Raw genomic sequence first — 16,429 nt, 5'->3', positions numbered from 1 at the left:
CGGTGCCAGCTTCTGCCACTCGTGCTCCTCTGCCTGCAGCTGGGTGAGGCGCAGGCAGCGTGCGGGGTGGCCCGGGCAGCGGCGCAGCAGCTGCGGCGGCGCTGCAGGAGGCTGGCCTGCGAGCTGGAGGACGCACGGGCGCTCGCCGAGAGCCAGCAGAGCCGCAACCACGAGCTGGAGAAGAAGCAGAAGAAGTAAGGCCGGTGGGAAGGGGCCGGGGGGAGCGTGGAAGGGCTGGGGGTGGTGGGTGGGGGGGGGCGGCGTGGCATCGCGCAGAGGTGATGGGCGCTTCTGCACCCAGGTTCGACCTGCAGCTGGCCCAGGCCCTGGGGGAGTCTGCGTTTGAGAGGAGCCTCCGTGAGAAGGTGGCCCAGGAGAACTCCTCCCTCAGGTGGGAGATGGGCAAGCTCCAGCAGAGCTTGGAGGTAAGCGGGAGGTGGCCCACTTGCTTCACATCCCAGTCCAGGAGCAGCTCACAGAGCAACGCCATCCTCTTTGCAATTGCAGCAGAGGCAATTAGACACAGACCCAGCAACGTGACTCTGGTTCCTTTTAGCACAGCTATAGGAGGTACCTGATGTATTTAATAACATTATTCCCTGCTAGAAGGAGAGGCTGTCGTGTCTTACAACCCCATCCCACGGGGCTGGGGGGCTGTCAGGCCACCCCGGGCAGCACAGGTCACAGCCCAGGGGTGAGGAAAGCGACATCAGGAGCAAAACGGAGAGGGAAGGGGTTGCTCAGAGAGCTGGTCAGGTCGGGGCTGGCCGGGCTGTTCCTGATGCCACAGCTGGAAACAGTCGGGGTTTTTGGAGTGGTGCATGTGTGAGCCCCCCCGACATGTGCTGAGCCCCGCTCTGCCCCCGAGCAGCAGAAGCAGGCGGAGGGGGCCAGCCTGGAGCAGCGGGCGGCACAGCTGGCAGAACGGCTGCAGGAGCTCAGCGCCCCCGGCGCCCCGGATGCCCGCGCCGTGCCCACGCTCCGGCAGCAGCTCTGGGACCTGGAGGCCAGCACCACCGAGCAGCAGAAGGAGCTGGAGCGGCAAACGGCCGCCGTCGACCACCTGGAGCAGGTAACGCGGCCCCTACCTGGGCTGGGTGTGCCGGGGATGTTCCTCCCCACATGGGTGGGTTGAGCAAGAGCTCTGGAGCGGGGCGCAACCAGGGGTGCGTTTGCCTTTGGGCCTTTCAGCTCCACCAGCGGCTGGAACTGGAGATCGAGCGGATGAAGCAGATCCACCAGAAGGAGCTGGAGGACAAGGACGAGGAGCTGGAGGACGTGCGGCAGTCCTGCCAAAGGAGGGTAGGTCGGTGCTGGGGGGCACGGGGGGCTCCTTCGTCCCAGGTGAGCGGGGCAGCAGCGATTGCTGCTTTCCCAGCTCGGCACCAGCCCAGGTCACAGCCCGGGATGCAGAACCAGGGGCTGTGGCAGCCGGGATCCCCCACGCTGGGGACGGTGCAGGGCCCCGTGGGATGCAGCGCACGCGGGCACCACGTTCCCCATGAGCAACACCAGTGTCACACCAAGGGCACCTCCTGCAGACAGCCAGGGCTTTGTGTTCTGTGCTAATGAACAGAAAATACCCTTCTGACGAGGTCTGAGAAAGCTGCTAGTCTGTCGGCTTGCAAACATGCATTCTGCTTTCTCCAAAATCCCCGGGGTGTTAGATTCGGGGCTGCCGTGCTGCGTGGCAGCAGCCAGTTCCCATTAGGCCTGGGGCGTACCTGGCTGTCGATAGCGAATTAACATTGCTGAGGCTTAATGAAGCAGTCCGTGGGGTTTTGCATTTGCTATTTTAGGCAGGCGGAACAAGTCGGGAGGCAAATGAGGCAATCTCTGCTCCTGTGAGCACGTAGGTGTCACTGGCCCCAAGGCCTGGCGGGGCCGTGCTGCTGCGTGGGGCTGCGACCGGCTGCGATTGCCCCTGGTCTGCGTGGCACTGCCCTCGCTGTGGTTCCAGTGCTTACCCCGTCCCTCTTCAATTTTCCCTGAAGCTCCAGGCTGCTCTGAAGTGTGCATCGCACAGGGCTCCTCTCTGGGGCCACCTCTGCCCTTCCCCTCGGACTTCTCAATCGCCCTGTGCAGGGGGCAAGTTATTGCCAGCATCATTAAGGGAGAGGGGGAGCCCTCGGGGCTGCTCTTGGCTGACAGGGTGTCGCTCACCCTTCCTCTGCCTTACCCTGCGTGGCCTGAGTATTATTTTCCAAACGAGTAAATGGCCGAGACTCTCCGGAGAGCAGTCACTGTTCAGCAGCCTGCTTCCATTCCCTTTCTACACGCTGCTCTGGAGCCGTGCCCAGGGCTGCGCGGGTCCCTGCCAGGGCACGAGCCCACGGCCGGCTCTGACCGAGCCTTGGGGCCCTCTCCCCGCACAGCTCCGCCAGCTGGAGATGCAGTTGGAGCAGGAGTACGAGGAGAAGCAGACGGTGCTGCATGAGAAGCGGGACCTGGAAGGGCTGGTCGGCACCCTGTGTGAGCAGGTAAGGACGAGGCCGGGCTGGTGCTTTCACGGGAGGCAAACTAAGCAGAACTAGTGCTGGAGCAGCTCCATCTGCCCAGAAAAACAGTTGATCAGATTCTGCTTATTTGCAGAGGAATTCTGCCCCAGACACATTTGTTGAACAAATCCTTTTTCACTCTCTAATGTGTCCGTGGCAGTGATTGAAGTGAAAGTAATGGGAAAAGCGCACACAGCTGCTGCACGTTAAATCAGAAAGCCAGGGACCGAACGCGGCTCCATCGAACAGCATTTATCAGCTTGGGCATCGCTGAGCAGTCGGGCTGGAAGCGCCTGGGGACAGCACGGGGGCACGGCTGGGGACAGGGACATGGTCAGTGCTGCCCTCCCACTGCTCCTGCCCCCACAGGGGCTTCCTGGGGCTGGTTTCGTGCCGGCGTCCCCTCTCCGTGCCGTGATCCACGTTGCACGTGCAGAGGAGGAGCTGGTTGTGTGGAGCCGGAGTGAAGAAATGTGTCCTCGGGCCGTTGGCACAAGCGGGCTGGGTGCCACCGAGCCTGGCGCCTGCAGGCGTTCATTACACCAGGGGAACGTGGTGGCACTGAGCCGAGCAGGGTGCCCCGCACCGACACCACGCGGTGTGGCGGGGGCCAGCCGTAACGTCCCGCTGATCCTGAGCTTGTAAAGTGTTTTGGGAAGTGCCGGAATAAATCTTGCAGCATGAAAGCAGGGCGCGTTATTGCTGCTGCTCAGTGCAGCGCGCTTCTCTTGCTCAGTAGAGCAAAACTGAGCTGGGCGAAGATGAAGCAGGGCCCTGCAGGGGGAAGCCGGAGCAGAGCGTGGGGCTCGGGACGCCCACATCGCTGCCCCTGCAGCCCCTCCGTGTCCTGCAAAGGGCACTCACGCTCCCGAGGGACGGGGAGAGGGACGAGAAACCCTGGGTGTTGCTGGAGTGGAATATTACCAGCGCCTGGAAAGCAGCTGTTGGATTAAACCCCTGCCTCGTAACTTCAAAAAGCAGCAGGCTGGAATGGTGGCAGGCCGAGGCGGAGGCTGGGGTGCCTGCTGTGCCCATGTACGATACCAAATCCATCGCCTGCAATGGCAGCAGACACTGAGCTATGCAGAAAACGATGCTGAACGGCGTCCAAGATACGGTCTATAGGGATGGCAGGGATAAAAGCAAATCTGCTCTGCCGTAGTGTTATTATAAATACTGCCTGACTTACAGCGGACAGGATGCTTCAGAGCAGTTTATTAAAAAAGGAAAAAAAATGCTGCCCCAGAAAACTAATTAAGGAAATGGAGATGTCAACGATTGCGGGTTTCTGCAAATGCCAGCCAGCTCGGAAACAGGCTGCAAGGTCAAATCCGCACAATTAATTTTAGCCAGTGAACATAAAATAGGAGAGCAAGTCTGAAACAAGAGGAGCTGTGGAAAAGAGAGTAAATGGAAAATGCTCCCACACTTCAATTAGTCTGAATTCAAGCACTGAAACCATGTCCTTGCTTGTTTGGTGCTTTTCTAATTCTTTTATCCTAGTAACCATGGTTGCTCTCTGTTTGAGGGGGGATGTGGAGGGTTGTTTTTTTTTTAAGGTGCTTCCTACTTTCCTTCTTTAAGCGGCTTCCGAGTGATGCAGTGACACTGCATTGCTGGGTGATGAGCCTCTGAAATAACCCAGCAGTTATTTTCTGCTGGCACTGCTGGAGACGCACGCACGAGGAGCCGCTGCCTCCCCCACCGAGGGCTGCAGCATCGGTTACGCACCTCCGCGGCTGACGGAGGCTCCAGATGCTTTGCATTAGCGATGTGTAAATAATTCCTGATGAAGCCTTCCTCACCGGCATTTTGTGGTGTTTTTTTTTTTTTTATTATTATTATTTTTATTTTTTTCCCCCCCTTCCTCTGTGGGCTGACTTCCTCATGCCTTCGTCATTGTTTCTCCCACCTACCATTTTCCCCGTAGTCACAGTTTTTTTTTTTTTTCCCTCTCTTTGTTTCCCTCACACAGGGACTTTCACCTTTCCCTGCAGCAGCTCGCAGCACGCTCCGGGGGCTTCCCCCTCCAGATCCGGGGTGCTGGGGCCATGGGGAGGGAGGAGCGGCCACGGGGCAGCCCCGCTGCTGGCTGTGCTCCCAGCACGGCCACCGCTCGGGTGCTGCCACCGCAGCCTGGCCGCATGAACGGCCCTGGTGACAGCGCTCGGGGGCTGTGGGGACAGGGTGCTGGTGCTCTGGGGACAGGCGAGATGGGTCACTGTAGGGACACGCAGCCCTTGGAGGATGGCGCAAGCAAACGTCTCCAGAGGAACAGCTTTTTGGTAGAAAAAGTGCAGTGTTTTCCTGTAAGCTGACAGTTTCACTGTTTGCGTCATTTGTTTTCTTCCTTGTATTCAAGTATTAAATACGTGTTATTTGATAAAGATGGAAAACTGCCACATTTACATGTAGACATTTAAATACCTTCTTGCAAAATGGATCACCTAAATCCTCCCTGGTTCCCAGGTTGGTGTTTGCAAGTTTTATTATGTGTCACAAGCCTGAGGGTGGCTCTGGTTGGGGACGGAACCCCTGGCACCGCAGGGCACGCCCTCAGGCTGCTCCTCTCCCTCCAGATCGGCCACCGTGACCTCGACGTGGAGAAGCGGCTGCGGCGGGACCTGCGCCGGACGCGTGCGCTGCTGGCCGACGCGCAGCTGCTGCTGGCCGCCCCCGCGGAGCCCGGTGCCGCCAGCGCTGCCGAGCTGGAGCGGCTGCACCGGCAGGTAGGCAGCAGGGAGCCTCCCAGATGCCCAGGGCACGCGATCATCACTGTCCCCTGGGCACGTCCCCGTGGTGCTGCAGGGCTTGTTTGACCAAAGCCTGCCTGGGGATGCTGTCCCAATGCCAAGCTGGGCGTGCGGGTGCTGTGGGCTGGGAGGTGTGAGTGAGCATGACCCGTCCTGCCAGCTGTCACCAGATCCGCTATGGAAAAGATGCAGAGAGGCAGCGAGGTGGCCCCAGCCCTTGGTCAGGGCTGCCCCGCGCTGTCCCTCACCCCCATGGTGAGCAGTGCAGAGCTGGTGCTCACGGCAACCCCGGCCCCTCTGGGGATGTCACTTTTGTACCTTGACCCAGGTGAAGCTGGGGGGGATTTGGGGGCCACAGGAGCGCAGGCGAGCAGCGACCTGTGGTGCTGTGCGTGCTCTGTGCAGTGCGAGGAGTGCCCCTTGTGCCGCCAGGGTCGTCGTGCAGGGAGCAGTGCTCTGTAATTAAGCCAACAGCGGTTAAGTATTTTTTCCTTTTCTTAGGCAGCCCTGTTAATTACCTTCTGTTCAGCATGCTTTCTGCCTTCTCATGCCGCGATCCGGAGGCCCTGTTTGCAGGACGTGTTGCCATAGAAATGGCTGTAAGGAGGCACAAGCTGCCGGAGCAGGGACCGCGGCTCCCGTGCCAGGCTTTAAGCGCGGACACCGCGGGTCCCATGCTGGTGCTGGAGCTGGGGTGAGCGGGGCGGGCACGGCTGTGCCCCACGCAGGACGGACAGACAGACGGCTGTGGTGCAGCCCGGGAGGAGGCGGCACAAAAGTCCTCGTGCCCTCGGTGACGGAAGGGCAGGCGGCGCTCTCCGGCCCCGGGCTGGCACGTGCGGAGCGCCAGGGCTGAGCTACTGACGCCAGTCCTCCAAAACCGTGCAGCAATTAATCTCCATTGTGCATTACCCCTGGAAACAAACTAATCGGGAGGCATGAGCGATTCCAACAACACACAAATATAATTGAGATAATAGTTCTGCATAAATAACAGCTGTGAGCAGCAGCTGTTCCCACCTGCGCTGGTGAGACGTGGAAGGTGAGCTGGGCACCGGGGCTGCTGCCGTGCCCACGCCTGTGCTCTGAGCGGGATGGCCGGGGCAGGGGGTGGCCGCGACCAGGGCACGTCCCTTGTCCCTTGTTTGGACTCACGAGTTCTCTCTCAGACACCTTTGAGCTGTTTTGCCCATTGTAATTCTCCCCTTAACAACAAAGCCCTCAATATTTCCTGAATCCCACTCCAGAGCCGGAGATGAAGCACAGCCCCTGCCTTGCCCTCCCCTGTGCTCTCAGCTGGGCGATTTGTCACCCTCTGACCCGGCGCATCACCCAGCGCCAGGGCTGGCTGGTACCGAGGGCACCCTTCTGCTGCCAGCTCCAGCTCCGTGGGCACTGCTGGCCCCGTGCTGCTGCGGTGCCGTGCAGGCCTTGTGCTGTCACCTGCCCCGCAGCCTCGCGTGTCTGAGAGCCTCGGTACTGGGAGCACCTCATGTCTGCGACGCTGCCAACGCTGCGGCTCCGCGTGCGTTAACGCCTCAGGATTGTGCCGTCCCTTACATTTAAATGCTTCCTAATGGCATTCGCGATGAGGTTCTCAGAATCCGATACATCCTACCACCAGCCCACAAAGCTCTGCAAGAACGAAAATGTCGCTAAAATGCTACATTTCCGTTAATCAAAACCCATATGGTCTGAAAGTAGAGCATTGTTTCTTAATAAGTCTGAAGCATCCATTTTACGCAGGTATTTAACAGATGGCGTAGCACAACAAACGAACGTTGTTCATCCATTCATACATTATGCATTTTGGGGAGAGTTTCAGTTTATTCTTCCCAAGTGGGAAAATTCCATTGCATGAAGTGAAAGAGAAGCTGGTATTTAATGGGAGGCCCAGAGATGGGTTTCTCTCTGATTAAACTGTCTGGAATCGGGGCAGGGGAATGACTGGGCCCAGGGAAAAGCTGGAAAAAGGTGGGAAAGCCCCGGACGCAGAGCCACGGTGTGAGCTGAGCACCCGGCGGCACGGGGGGCTCGGTGTGCCGGGGGGGCTGCGATGCGCCTGCTGTCCCACCCCGCAGGATTTCCCTGGGGTCACCATGCGGTGACACAGGGCGTGACCTCAGGCGTTTCTGTTTGCGGAAGCTCTTAGTGCCATGCTGCTGGGGGTTTCTGGTCTTCCTGTGGTGTGCTTGAGGGCAGAGGGCTGCAGGACACGTGTGTGAGAAGTGAATGAACGAATCGTCCTGCAGGAGGGGAGCTCGGGGCAGGCACCGTTGTTGTCCTCGGGGCTCCTTTTGTGGCACAAGCTATCATGCCCTGGAAATCTCTGACTGTTAACGTCTCCTAGACGCTGTTGCTTGGGTAATTTCAGTCCCTGCCTCCCGAGCTTTATGCAAAGCACAAAGACTGTTCTTCAGCTGGGGGGGCGAGCGGGGAGCACGCCGCGCGTCCCTGCAAGAGCGGCTCTGTGAACGGCCTGCCTGGGCAACCCAACCAAGTGGACTGAGTCCGCACACAGGGACCATTTCCCACCCCCGTTCTGCAGGACTCCAGCTGCTCAAAGCCCGCAGGCTGGAGCATCGTGTTGCCGACCCCGGGTAGTGGGGTGATCGCTGCCCACCCCTGTCGAGTTGGTGCAGGGAGGGCGAGTGAGGCTCTGCCCCGATCCCCCCGGGAGGTCGGGGCTGCGGGCAGGGTGCTGTGTGAGGAGGGGCAGAGGGGGCCTGTCGCTGCATTGCCCTCGCTGGTGCTGTTAGGAGAGGAGATTCAGTGGCTTGAAGGGAAAAGTGACCTCAATTTCCTCTGCAGATTGAGCTCTGAGGAAGCAAATTACCAGCTTAACTTCTCCAAGTGTGTCTCACCCCAGACTGTTGAGGGAAGTGAACTGAGGATTGCTCCAGAACTTCATAATCCCCCCCTTTATTTATTTATTAAGGGAGGGAATAGCAAAAGACAGGTGAAACGTTCCCTGAAAAATGGCTTAAAATGCCCAAGCCGTGGCAGCGCCCTCACCTGCACCTGAGCCCTGCACTCCCTGGCCAAACGGGGAACAGGCAGGGGAAGCGAGCAGCGGGCGGAGGGTTTTACTTTCCTTTCTGATAAACAAAAGGAACCTGAGTGAGCAAGGGAAGGAACTGCATGTTCAGGTACAACCCACGTAAGTTCCTCCATCTCAGCGGTGTGTTTGGGGGGTGATGCTGCATCTTCCAGATGTTTCCAGCCCACTTAAGATCATTGTAGTTTGAACGGCTGAGCTATAAAAACCGGGCGCAAATTAGCATTTATAGATGTGATATTTCGTGTGTATTTGCAAATGCAATTTATGCTATGTGAAAAGCCCATTTGAAAACTCCAAATCGTGAATTGCTCTAATCAGGAATTACGTGTAATTCACATAATTTTGCAAATTAATGATCCCAGCTCTACCCCGCCAAGGTGGAGGGGGTGTGCGGTGCGTGCTGCTCCAGCACCCGGCAGGAAGGGCGCCTGGGTGCGGCTGGGCACGTGGGGAGCTCTCGTCTCGCTGCTGCCTGGGAAAAGTCTTCATTGTAAAGCAGAACCAGACGGTCTGAAGAACAGAGCAGGTTTTAAAGGCTGAGTTTTGGCGTGTGCGAGCAGGGGACGAGGTCTGGGGGTGCGATGCAAACAGGCGGGGTTTCTGCAGGCACCGAGCGCTCGTGCAGTCATCGCCTCCCTTTGTTTGCCACAGCTGGAAGAGAGCGAGGCGAGGTGTGCGGAGGCCCAGAGGTCCCAGCAGGCGACAGCCCTGCAGCTGGAGAACCTGCACGCGGAGCTGGAGACCCTCAGCAGAAACAAGACCCTGGTGCGTGGGGCAGGGCAGCGGCACGGTGCCACCCCCATGGCGTCCTCGTGCTTGGTGGCAGTAATCCCCAAATCACCCGGCCTCTTCGGTGAACAGCCCCCGGGCCCCTTAATGGGTGGATAAAAGGGCTAAAAGCGCGCAGCATCCCTTCACCTCCCCCTGCAGCTCCACTGGGTTGTGAGAGCCGGGCAGGGGGTGCCGCGGACCCCCGGTGGGGCGTGCCGTGAGGGGGGTCCCCACCACGACACGAGGCCCCGCTCCGCTCCTGCAGGCGGACGAGCAGCTCTCCCAGCTGCAGCACGAGAGAGCCGACCTCCTGCGGCGGGTCGACGAGGACCAGGAAGATCTGAACGAGCTCATGGCGAAGCACAAGGCCCTGATCGCACAGGTAGGAGCTGGGGTGGGCTCTGCAGCATCCCCCTCCCGGCAGGGAAAATCCTGCAGCGTGGCTCAAAGCAAATGCCAGTCCCTGTGGGTGCTTGGGGTGGGGGCTTCAGGAACCAGATGCTGGGGTGAGAGGAAGGGATGGCTCACAGCCCTATCTCCTCTCATCCCAGTTTTGACTCTGGACAAGAGGTGGCTTGGCTACGATTTCAATAGTCAGGAAATCCTGGAGCATCGCTCCCTGGATCCTTTTCTATTCCTTCTTCACCGTTTTCTCCTGCAGAGCTTAAAAAGTGCTGACAGACAGCCCTGTGGCTCTCTGCATAACGCTCAGACTAGGGCAGGCTCTCCCAAAGGGTTGTAAGTGGAGCTGAGGGACGCCGGGGTCCCGGCGGGGCAGATGTTGGGTCAGGCTGGTGGGACTGACAGTGCGCAGCCTGGCACCCTGCGGTGCTGTTATGGAGCTGGGAACCGGGCTCTGGAAGCACCTTGAGGGCAGAAATGAGCTAGACAAGAGGGCTCTGGCCTGACCTGCAGTATTGCTCTGAACATGAGGGAAGCTGCATTCAGGCAGTGCTGTGCAGGGAGAGGCAGCCCCTGCCGGGGAGCTGGCACGAGCGCGCCTGCAACACCTCGGGTGCCTGCGCGCTGCTCCAGGTCTGGGGGCTGCTCCCAGCGCCGGGCTCTCTGTTTCCCCAGTCTGCAACAGATATCGCTCAGATCCAGGAGCTACAGACGCAGGTGGAGGACGCAAAGAAGGAGAAGCAGAGCCTCCAGGAGAAGGTAATTCCTCCCCAGCCGTACTGCGCTCAGCTCAGCAGCGAGATCCCTGCGCCCAGCGAGCCGCATGGCACCAGGCAGTGGGACGCCATCTCCATGTCCATAGTCAGAACAAGTCTCCACCGAGGTGTCACAAAGCAATTTCTGCTCCGTAAAACAGGCTGGTTCCTCTTCTCTTGGTAGTGCCCTGTGTGTGCCCTCGGGAGCTGCAAGCTGCAGGAGCCGCTGCCTGCCTGTGGCATTTCTGCAGCCCTGGGGCTGGGACACGCCACATGTGCTGGGGCTGCAGGGCTCTGCCAGCCACTGCCTGGGGGTGAAGAAGGTTTTCCCCGGCGTGGCTCTCCGGACGGGGAGCTTCAGCTCCTCCATGGGGCTGGGGGAGAAGCAGGCTTGTGGCTGGGGCTGCCCTGGGGCGGTGTGGTTGGGTGCTGCTCTGCCTCACCGCTGCGGCTGCCCCGCTGTCCTGGAGTGCACACATTAATTTTAAACACATGAGTAATCCCATTAAGTTAAGTGCTTTATTGGAGCGTGGCTAAGCTGCCCAGGAATCGGAGATAGCACTCGCTCACTCCGAGGCAGAGAGTATTGTGCTGTAAAGATAGGGCAGATAACAGATGACAAATTCCCCTGGTTCTAGGTCAAGTATAAAATCCAAACCAAGCTCGTTCCAGGGCTGCTGAAAGGAGGGCAGCTTGCCTAGGAGATCTCGGTGTAACAGCTGAAGAAAAAACTCAGTGCAGGCAGCTTTGCACATAAATTGTGAATTTTTATGCCTGCTGTCCTCAAAGAATTTGCTGAGAAGAGAAAAGCAAAAGAAACCCAGACGAGTGCCATCCTGCTGGAACATTTTTCTTTCAAAAGTACATGCCAGTGTCATGCATTTATTGCACCGTGTGAGCACAAGGGGATCCTTCAGGGAGCTTCAGGCAATATTTTCCCGACATGCCTGGCAGCGCACGCCAGGCCCCGGGCGTTCATTTTGTATTTAGAGGGGAGCTGGGGTGGCCGCAGAGGTCTCGGTGCAGGGAACGGCGAGGGGAGGGGATGGGCACGCCGATGGCAGGGCCACTTTTGACGCGTGTCCCCCCAGCTGCGGGCGGCGCAGGCGAGCGCAGCGCGCTTGGAGCAGCGCCCGGCCGAGCGCGCGGTCATCAGCCGGCAGGAGGCCCACATCCGCGACCTGGAGAGCCGCCTGGACTGCCAGGCCGTGCAGATGAAGCGCTTCGAGGTACGGCCGGGCGCGGGGCCCTGGGGACGTGGCTTAGCACAAGGGGCGGGTGCGGTGACACTGCCCGCGCTGCACCCGGGAAGGGGCGAGGGGACATGGGAGCTCCCTTGGTTGGGGGGCTTCGCTCAGCTCTCCTGCCCCGCGCTCTGTGCTTGCAGAGTCTGCATGTTTCACGCCGCTGTCATTATTCATACCTCTCGTGGTGTGTATTGAAAGCCGACAATGGGTCCTCCACCTGGAGGAGAATGTAGCCCCTGCCTCCGGGCGTGGAGTGCTGGCTGCTCTCCCGGCCGTCCCAGCACCCTCCTGACAGCCACCCCCTGCCCTGAGCACTGGGCGGACCCCAGGGCACCAGGCTCCATCCAAATACTTCACTGTGCCCCTAAGTCAGCGTGGCTGCTGGCACCCCGGGAGATGTTTTTGCTCTCACTTCTTCCCCGGGCTGCGCTTCCCCAAAAAATTTGGGGGAAGGAAATGGCTCCGGTGCCCCAGAGTAACATCAGGGTCAGGCAGGGAGCGCTCCCCACGTCGCTGAGTGCTCTCGGAGAGCGTCCTGGCTCCCCACCTGCATCTGCACCCTGTGCTGCCTCCCCAGGTGCTGGTGCTGCGCTTGCGGGACAGCATCATAAAGATGGGCGAGGAGCTGGAGAAGGCGGCCGAGTCGGAGGCACGGGAGAAGGAGAGCACCAAGTACTACCAGAGGAGGATGGAGGAGATGAAGGCGGACATGAACGAGCTGGTGCAGAGGGAGCTGGAGTCCAGCCGCCGGCGCGTGGAACTGGTAAGGGGGTGCTGCCCCACGGCCCCTTTGTGCTGCCAAGAATGCACAGTTTCAGGCAGCCTTCGCTTTGCGGGCCCTCCTCAGCCCCCTGCCCTCCTGCACCACCCAGCCCAGGGCTTGCCCAGCTTGGCTGCTCTGGGATGGGGGCCCAGGGAAACCCGGGCCGTGCACGTCTCTGTGAGCTGCTGGAGGGCGAGCGGTGTCCTCCCAGCCCTGCTCCCCTGGGAGGTCAGGGAGCTGGGGAAGTGATGGTCCCACCCCTCCAAGGGATGCAGAGCAAGCCAGGTCTGGGCTGCAGCGAGTGGAGCTGGCGAGCTCCAGGGCTCACTGCAGGAGCAGAGGATGGCTTCTCATCCCCCGCAGCCCCGAAGCATCGAACCAAAGCTGTTGCTCTGGCTCCTCGCTATCCATTTCTCCCCAGCTGGGCAGGCAGGGCTGGGCAGTCTCCCTGCTCCCTGTTTTGTTCCAAGAGGGAAACTGCTTTGTCTGCTCAGCTCTAGCAAATGCTGAGCACGCATCCAGGTTACCCCCGACTCCCTTCTTGGCAGAGCTCGCCTGGCCCTTGGCGTGCTGGAAATCCACACCACAGCCCCAGCTCTCTGCTCGCTGCCAGCTCACCTTCCTGCAGCTCTTGCTGCTTTTCTGGGGGAGACCTGCAGTGGGGGGAGCGCCTGGCACGGGGCAGTGCCCCTCGGCGTGCCCAGCCCGGCTGTGCTGCTCTGCACGGCGCCAGGCAGCGCGGACCAACGGTGAGCCTGCTCTGCCTGCACAAAGCCCCGAGCAGACCGGGAGTGTGGCAAGAATAGCTTCACCTTCCCCGAACGGTCCTCTCCCGGCAGCTTTTCATGTTGGTGTTTTTCAGCAGACAAAAGGAAAGTCTTGCTTCCAAGCAGTAATTGAAAGATATTGCATTTCTGCTAGCGAGACAGCCGCATTAGAAGCAGTTATTTTATCAATAATCTTTTATTTAACAATCAAGGAGCGCTCACCGTCTATTTCACCCCGAGGCTGCGAGCCTTTCTGAAGGGAGCGCAGTGCGAATTACTCCACGGCCGCTGCGCACGCCGCAGACAGGCTTTGTCCCTGCTCTGCCAGCCTGAGCCCGGCGTGCCGGAGACCCCCTGCTCCCCGGGCACCGAGGATGGCACAAGAGCCCACAAACAGACACACTTGGGCAAATCTGGGGCTGGCTCAATCCAGCCAGGCAGGCGACTGGGGTTACCTGGCATTGGCTGTGGGAAGAGGGAGCTGAGCACATCCTGCAGGAGAGGAGGTCCTGGGGACACCTCGGGCCAGCCCTGGCTGCTCTGGTGGCCCCACAACACTCCCAGCATCGGAGGCATGACTCAGACCGCGCTCCTACCAGCGTTCCCGTAAAGCATCGCAGAGAGCTGTGATTGCAGCCGTGCCAGGCAGGGAGCATCAATAGTTCATAGAGAGCCACTTACAGCCCTGCTCTGGCTAAATCCCCCATCTATTATAGATACTGCATGAATTATTCACTTAACATTACTTAAGTCGTGGTCTGCACCTAATGATTTTTTATTTAAATAACCAGTTGTGAGGTTGTGCACTTGCCAGGCACTACCGGGGCTTAAGAAACACCCGGCGGGACGCGTTCGTTACTCAGATGGGATTAGGAACTGGTCTGGCTTCCCAGGTCCAAGAACTGATGTCTGTACGTAAGGTTTTTGTTCTAATGGCTCACATTTATCAGAGGTGGAGGCACGTTAAATCCCATTATCACAAAGGCTGTTGCTGTCCCACCGTCCCCACGCCTCCGGCTGGGTTCGGGACAGCCGTTCCCATTCCTCCCTCGTTTCTGACCTGCTTTGGGAGGCAGAAGCTGCCTCGTGCTCCCAGCATTCACAGACAGCAGGGAAAATACAGCACAGGGATGGGAGCTGGAGAGCTGGCTGCCAGGCAGATGGCTCTGCCTTATGAATTTTGTAGGAAGAATGGGTTTTGAACACTTTCCAAGCCCTGTGCCGTCGCGGGGAGGGATGCATGTTTTCTAACGGAGGGGGTAGTACTTGGCCCCGGTTGTCTCCGTCTTTCCTTCAGTTGCCTGTCCTGAATTTCTCCTGGGGAGCTGTACCTCCTCTTCCTACACAGCCTGGATCTGAGCCTGCAGCAGCTCCTGGTCTCTCAGCTGCTGTGCTGACACCCGGAGCGTGCACGGCTGCGCCCAGCTGCCGGACCCTTGGGCTGTGGCAGAGCCTGAGCCATGGCAAGGGGCAGGGGATGGATTTCCAAGTCCCGGGGAGTGTAAAAACAAACCCTGCTCTCTCTGCCCATCATGAATGCACGCACATTTGTGCTTTTCCTGATACGAGCCCCCTGATGAGCTGCCTCGTGTAGGGAAGGATGGGGCAGGGGCTCAGGCACCAGCTGCCCTCTCTGGGGTGGGACTGGGGCAGGGTGGTGCTGGGTGCCTGGTGCTGGGTGCCTGGTGCTGGGTGCTGGGCATGGTGCCCGGCGGCTTCAGTGCTCTGGGGACAGCACCGCAGCTGGGGGGGCTGCCCCCATCCTCCTCTTAAATCAGGTGTCTTTAATGAAGCTGTGAAATTCATCAGCATAATAATTAACTACTTTTACTGAAAATCAAAGCATAGGTGTTAAAATACTCCTTGCGTGGGATTTTGGTGTGCGTTTTGAAGGTGAGAGTCACGGTGTAAATAATCTTTTTATGGTTCCTTTGATGGGAGATATCCTTTGTAACTGCAGCCCTGCTATCGCCACGCAATCCAGCGTGGAGTAGCATAGCAGAGCCTGGTATTTATGATTTTTTTATTTGCAACCTTTAGTTTTTTTTTTTGTTTTGTTTTGTTTTGTTTTGTTTGGCATTTCCAGTGAAGCTGAGAGGGGAAATAGGAGCTGTGTGCCATAGCAGCTGGGAACGCTGCCCCCCCTCAGACAAACGCACAGCTCTCAGCAGGGCCTCCAGCAGCCCCCGGCCCCGTGGGTCTCGCAGCGCTGCTCTTTTCTTTAGGCGCTGATCACTTTGGCTAAGTGCGAGGACGAGATTATCAAAGGGAGCCGGCCCCTCGAGGTGAGGCTGGGTGAGGGAGGAGTGAGAGCCCTGCTAATTAGCTGTGTCGTGCAGCAGGCGTGCGATTTCTGTTTTGCCATTAAAGAAGTAAATTGTCCAGGAAATCATCAGCCCTTGCGGCTGCTCCTTACAGGTGCTGCCGGCGGCTGGGTGCAGGAAGAGCCGCGCACCCCGTCCCACTTGAGACCGCAGCCGCGGAAATCTGGTCGCAGCAAACTTTCCGAAAAGCTGAAAGTTAATTGCATAATTAAAAATAATAATGATTGATGAATACTGCAGGTGTACGCTAAATTATTCAGATAGCAGCCATCCAAATTGGGCTAATTAGATTACACTTCACTCAGGTGGAGGGGAGCTCGCAAAGGTTGTGTTGTGACAGCAGCACCACAAACACAAATACAGGCGGCGGGGACGCGGCGCCTGCTGCTCGGTGGTGCCTGGCTCAGCATCCTTCACGGCCCCATAAATATTTCACTGCTGTTGTTGCTTCTCTCTTTTTAACTTACCTTCAGATGCCTCTGAGACAAAATTAGATGGAAAAGATATCCTGGAGGTTTGGGAAACCCTTTTGCAGGGATGCAATGAAAGCAAAGCCTGGGGCATGAGGAGGGGCTGCTGGACCCATCCCCAGTCCCCGTGCTCACAGGTGGCATCCTGCTGGTGTGCTGGGCACGCTGCTCCTGAGGTGCAGCCGCTTCCCAGTTGTCCCAAGAGAGCCTCAAATTCATGCTCCTGGTTAGGGAAAATTAACCTCAGCTTTCTGAAGTCGCTGCTTCTGACCTGCCAGCCGACCAGCGCCGCACGGCACATGGTGCTGCGCACTGGGGAGCTTTATCTGCCGATGTACGGTGTGTGGGAAAATCCAGCCTGGAGACACCTGCAGGGAGAGGCAGAAAATACCTTTTGTTTGCCGATTGTAAAATACAGGCTGAGCAGGTGTGTCTGGGCCGGGTGGGCTGGTTCCTGCCGCCTCCGACAGATCGGTTTGGTGGAAGAGCTCAGGGCTGCCTGCGGGGAGAGGGGAGCAGGGTTTGGCCACGCTGCTGAGCCCTGGGAGCCGTTTGGGAAGCTGCTGAGCCCTGGGAGCCGTTTGGGAAGATGTTGAGCCCTGGGAGCCGTTTGGGAAG

At 58.7% G+C, this 16,429-nt stretch overlaps 1 protein-coding gene across 9 annotated transcripts in view; it reads left to right on the top strand.

Moving 5' to 3' along the window:
* The window catches only part of MYO18B (myosin XVIIIB), a 59,056-nt gene that overhangs the window by 28,912 nt on the left and 13,715 nt on the right, over nt 1–16,429 (top strand). For all 9 annotated transcript variants that reach the window (XM_035340152.1, XM_035340154.1, XM_035340150.1 and 6 more), the window contains 11 exons: nt 40–194; nt 302–425; nt 872–1,072; nt 1,192–1,302; nt 2,376–2,480; nt 5,078–5,227; nt 8,964–9,077; nt 9,349–9,465; nt 10,161–10,244; nt 11,332–11,469; nt 12,065–12,250. In XM_035340152.1, coding sequence (XP_035196043.1) covers nt 40–194; nt 302–425; nt 872–1,072; nt 1,192–1,302; nt 2,376–2,480; nt 5,078–5,227; nt 8,964–9,077; nt 9,349–9,465; nt 10,161–10,244; nt 11,332–11,469; nt 12,065–12,250 — 1,485 coding nt within the window. The remainder of the gene's footprint in view (nt 1–39; nt 195–301; nt 426–871; nt 1,073–1,191; nt 1,303–2,375; nt 2,481–5,077; nt 5,228–8,963; nt 9,078–9,348; nt 9,466–10,160; nt 10,245–11,331; nt 11,470–12,064; nt 12,251–16,429) is intronic.

Source organism: Oxyura jamaicensis, chromosome 15 (assembly GCF_011077185.1).
Source record: "Oxyura jamaicensis isolate SHBP4307 breed ruddy duck chromosome 15, BPBGC_Ojam_1.0, whole genome shotgun sequence".
NCBI classification, from domain to species: domain Eukaryota; kingdom Metazoa; phylum Chordata; class Aves; order Anseriformes; family Anatidae; genus Oxyura; species Oxyura jamaicensis.
The sequence above is the reverse complement of the archived record's forward strand: the minus strand, read 5'-3'. Positions and strand labels throughout refer to the sequence as shown.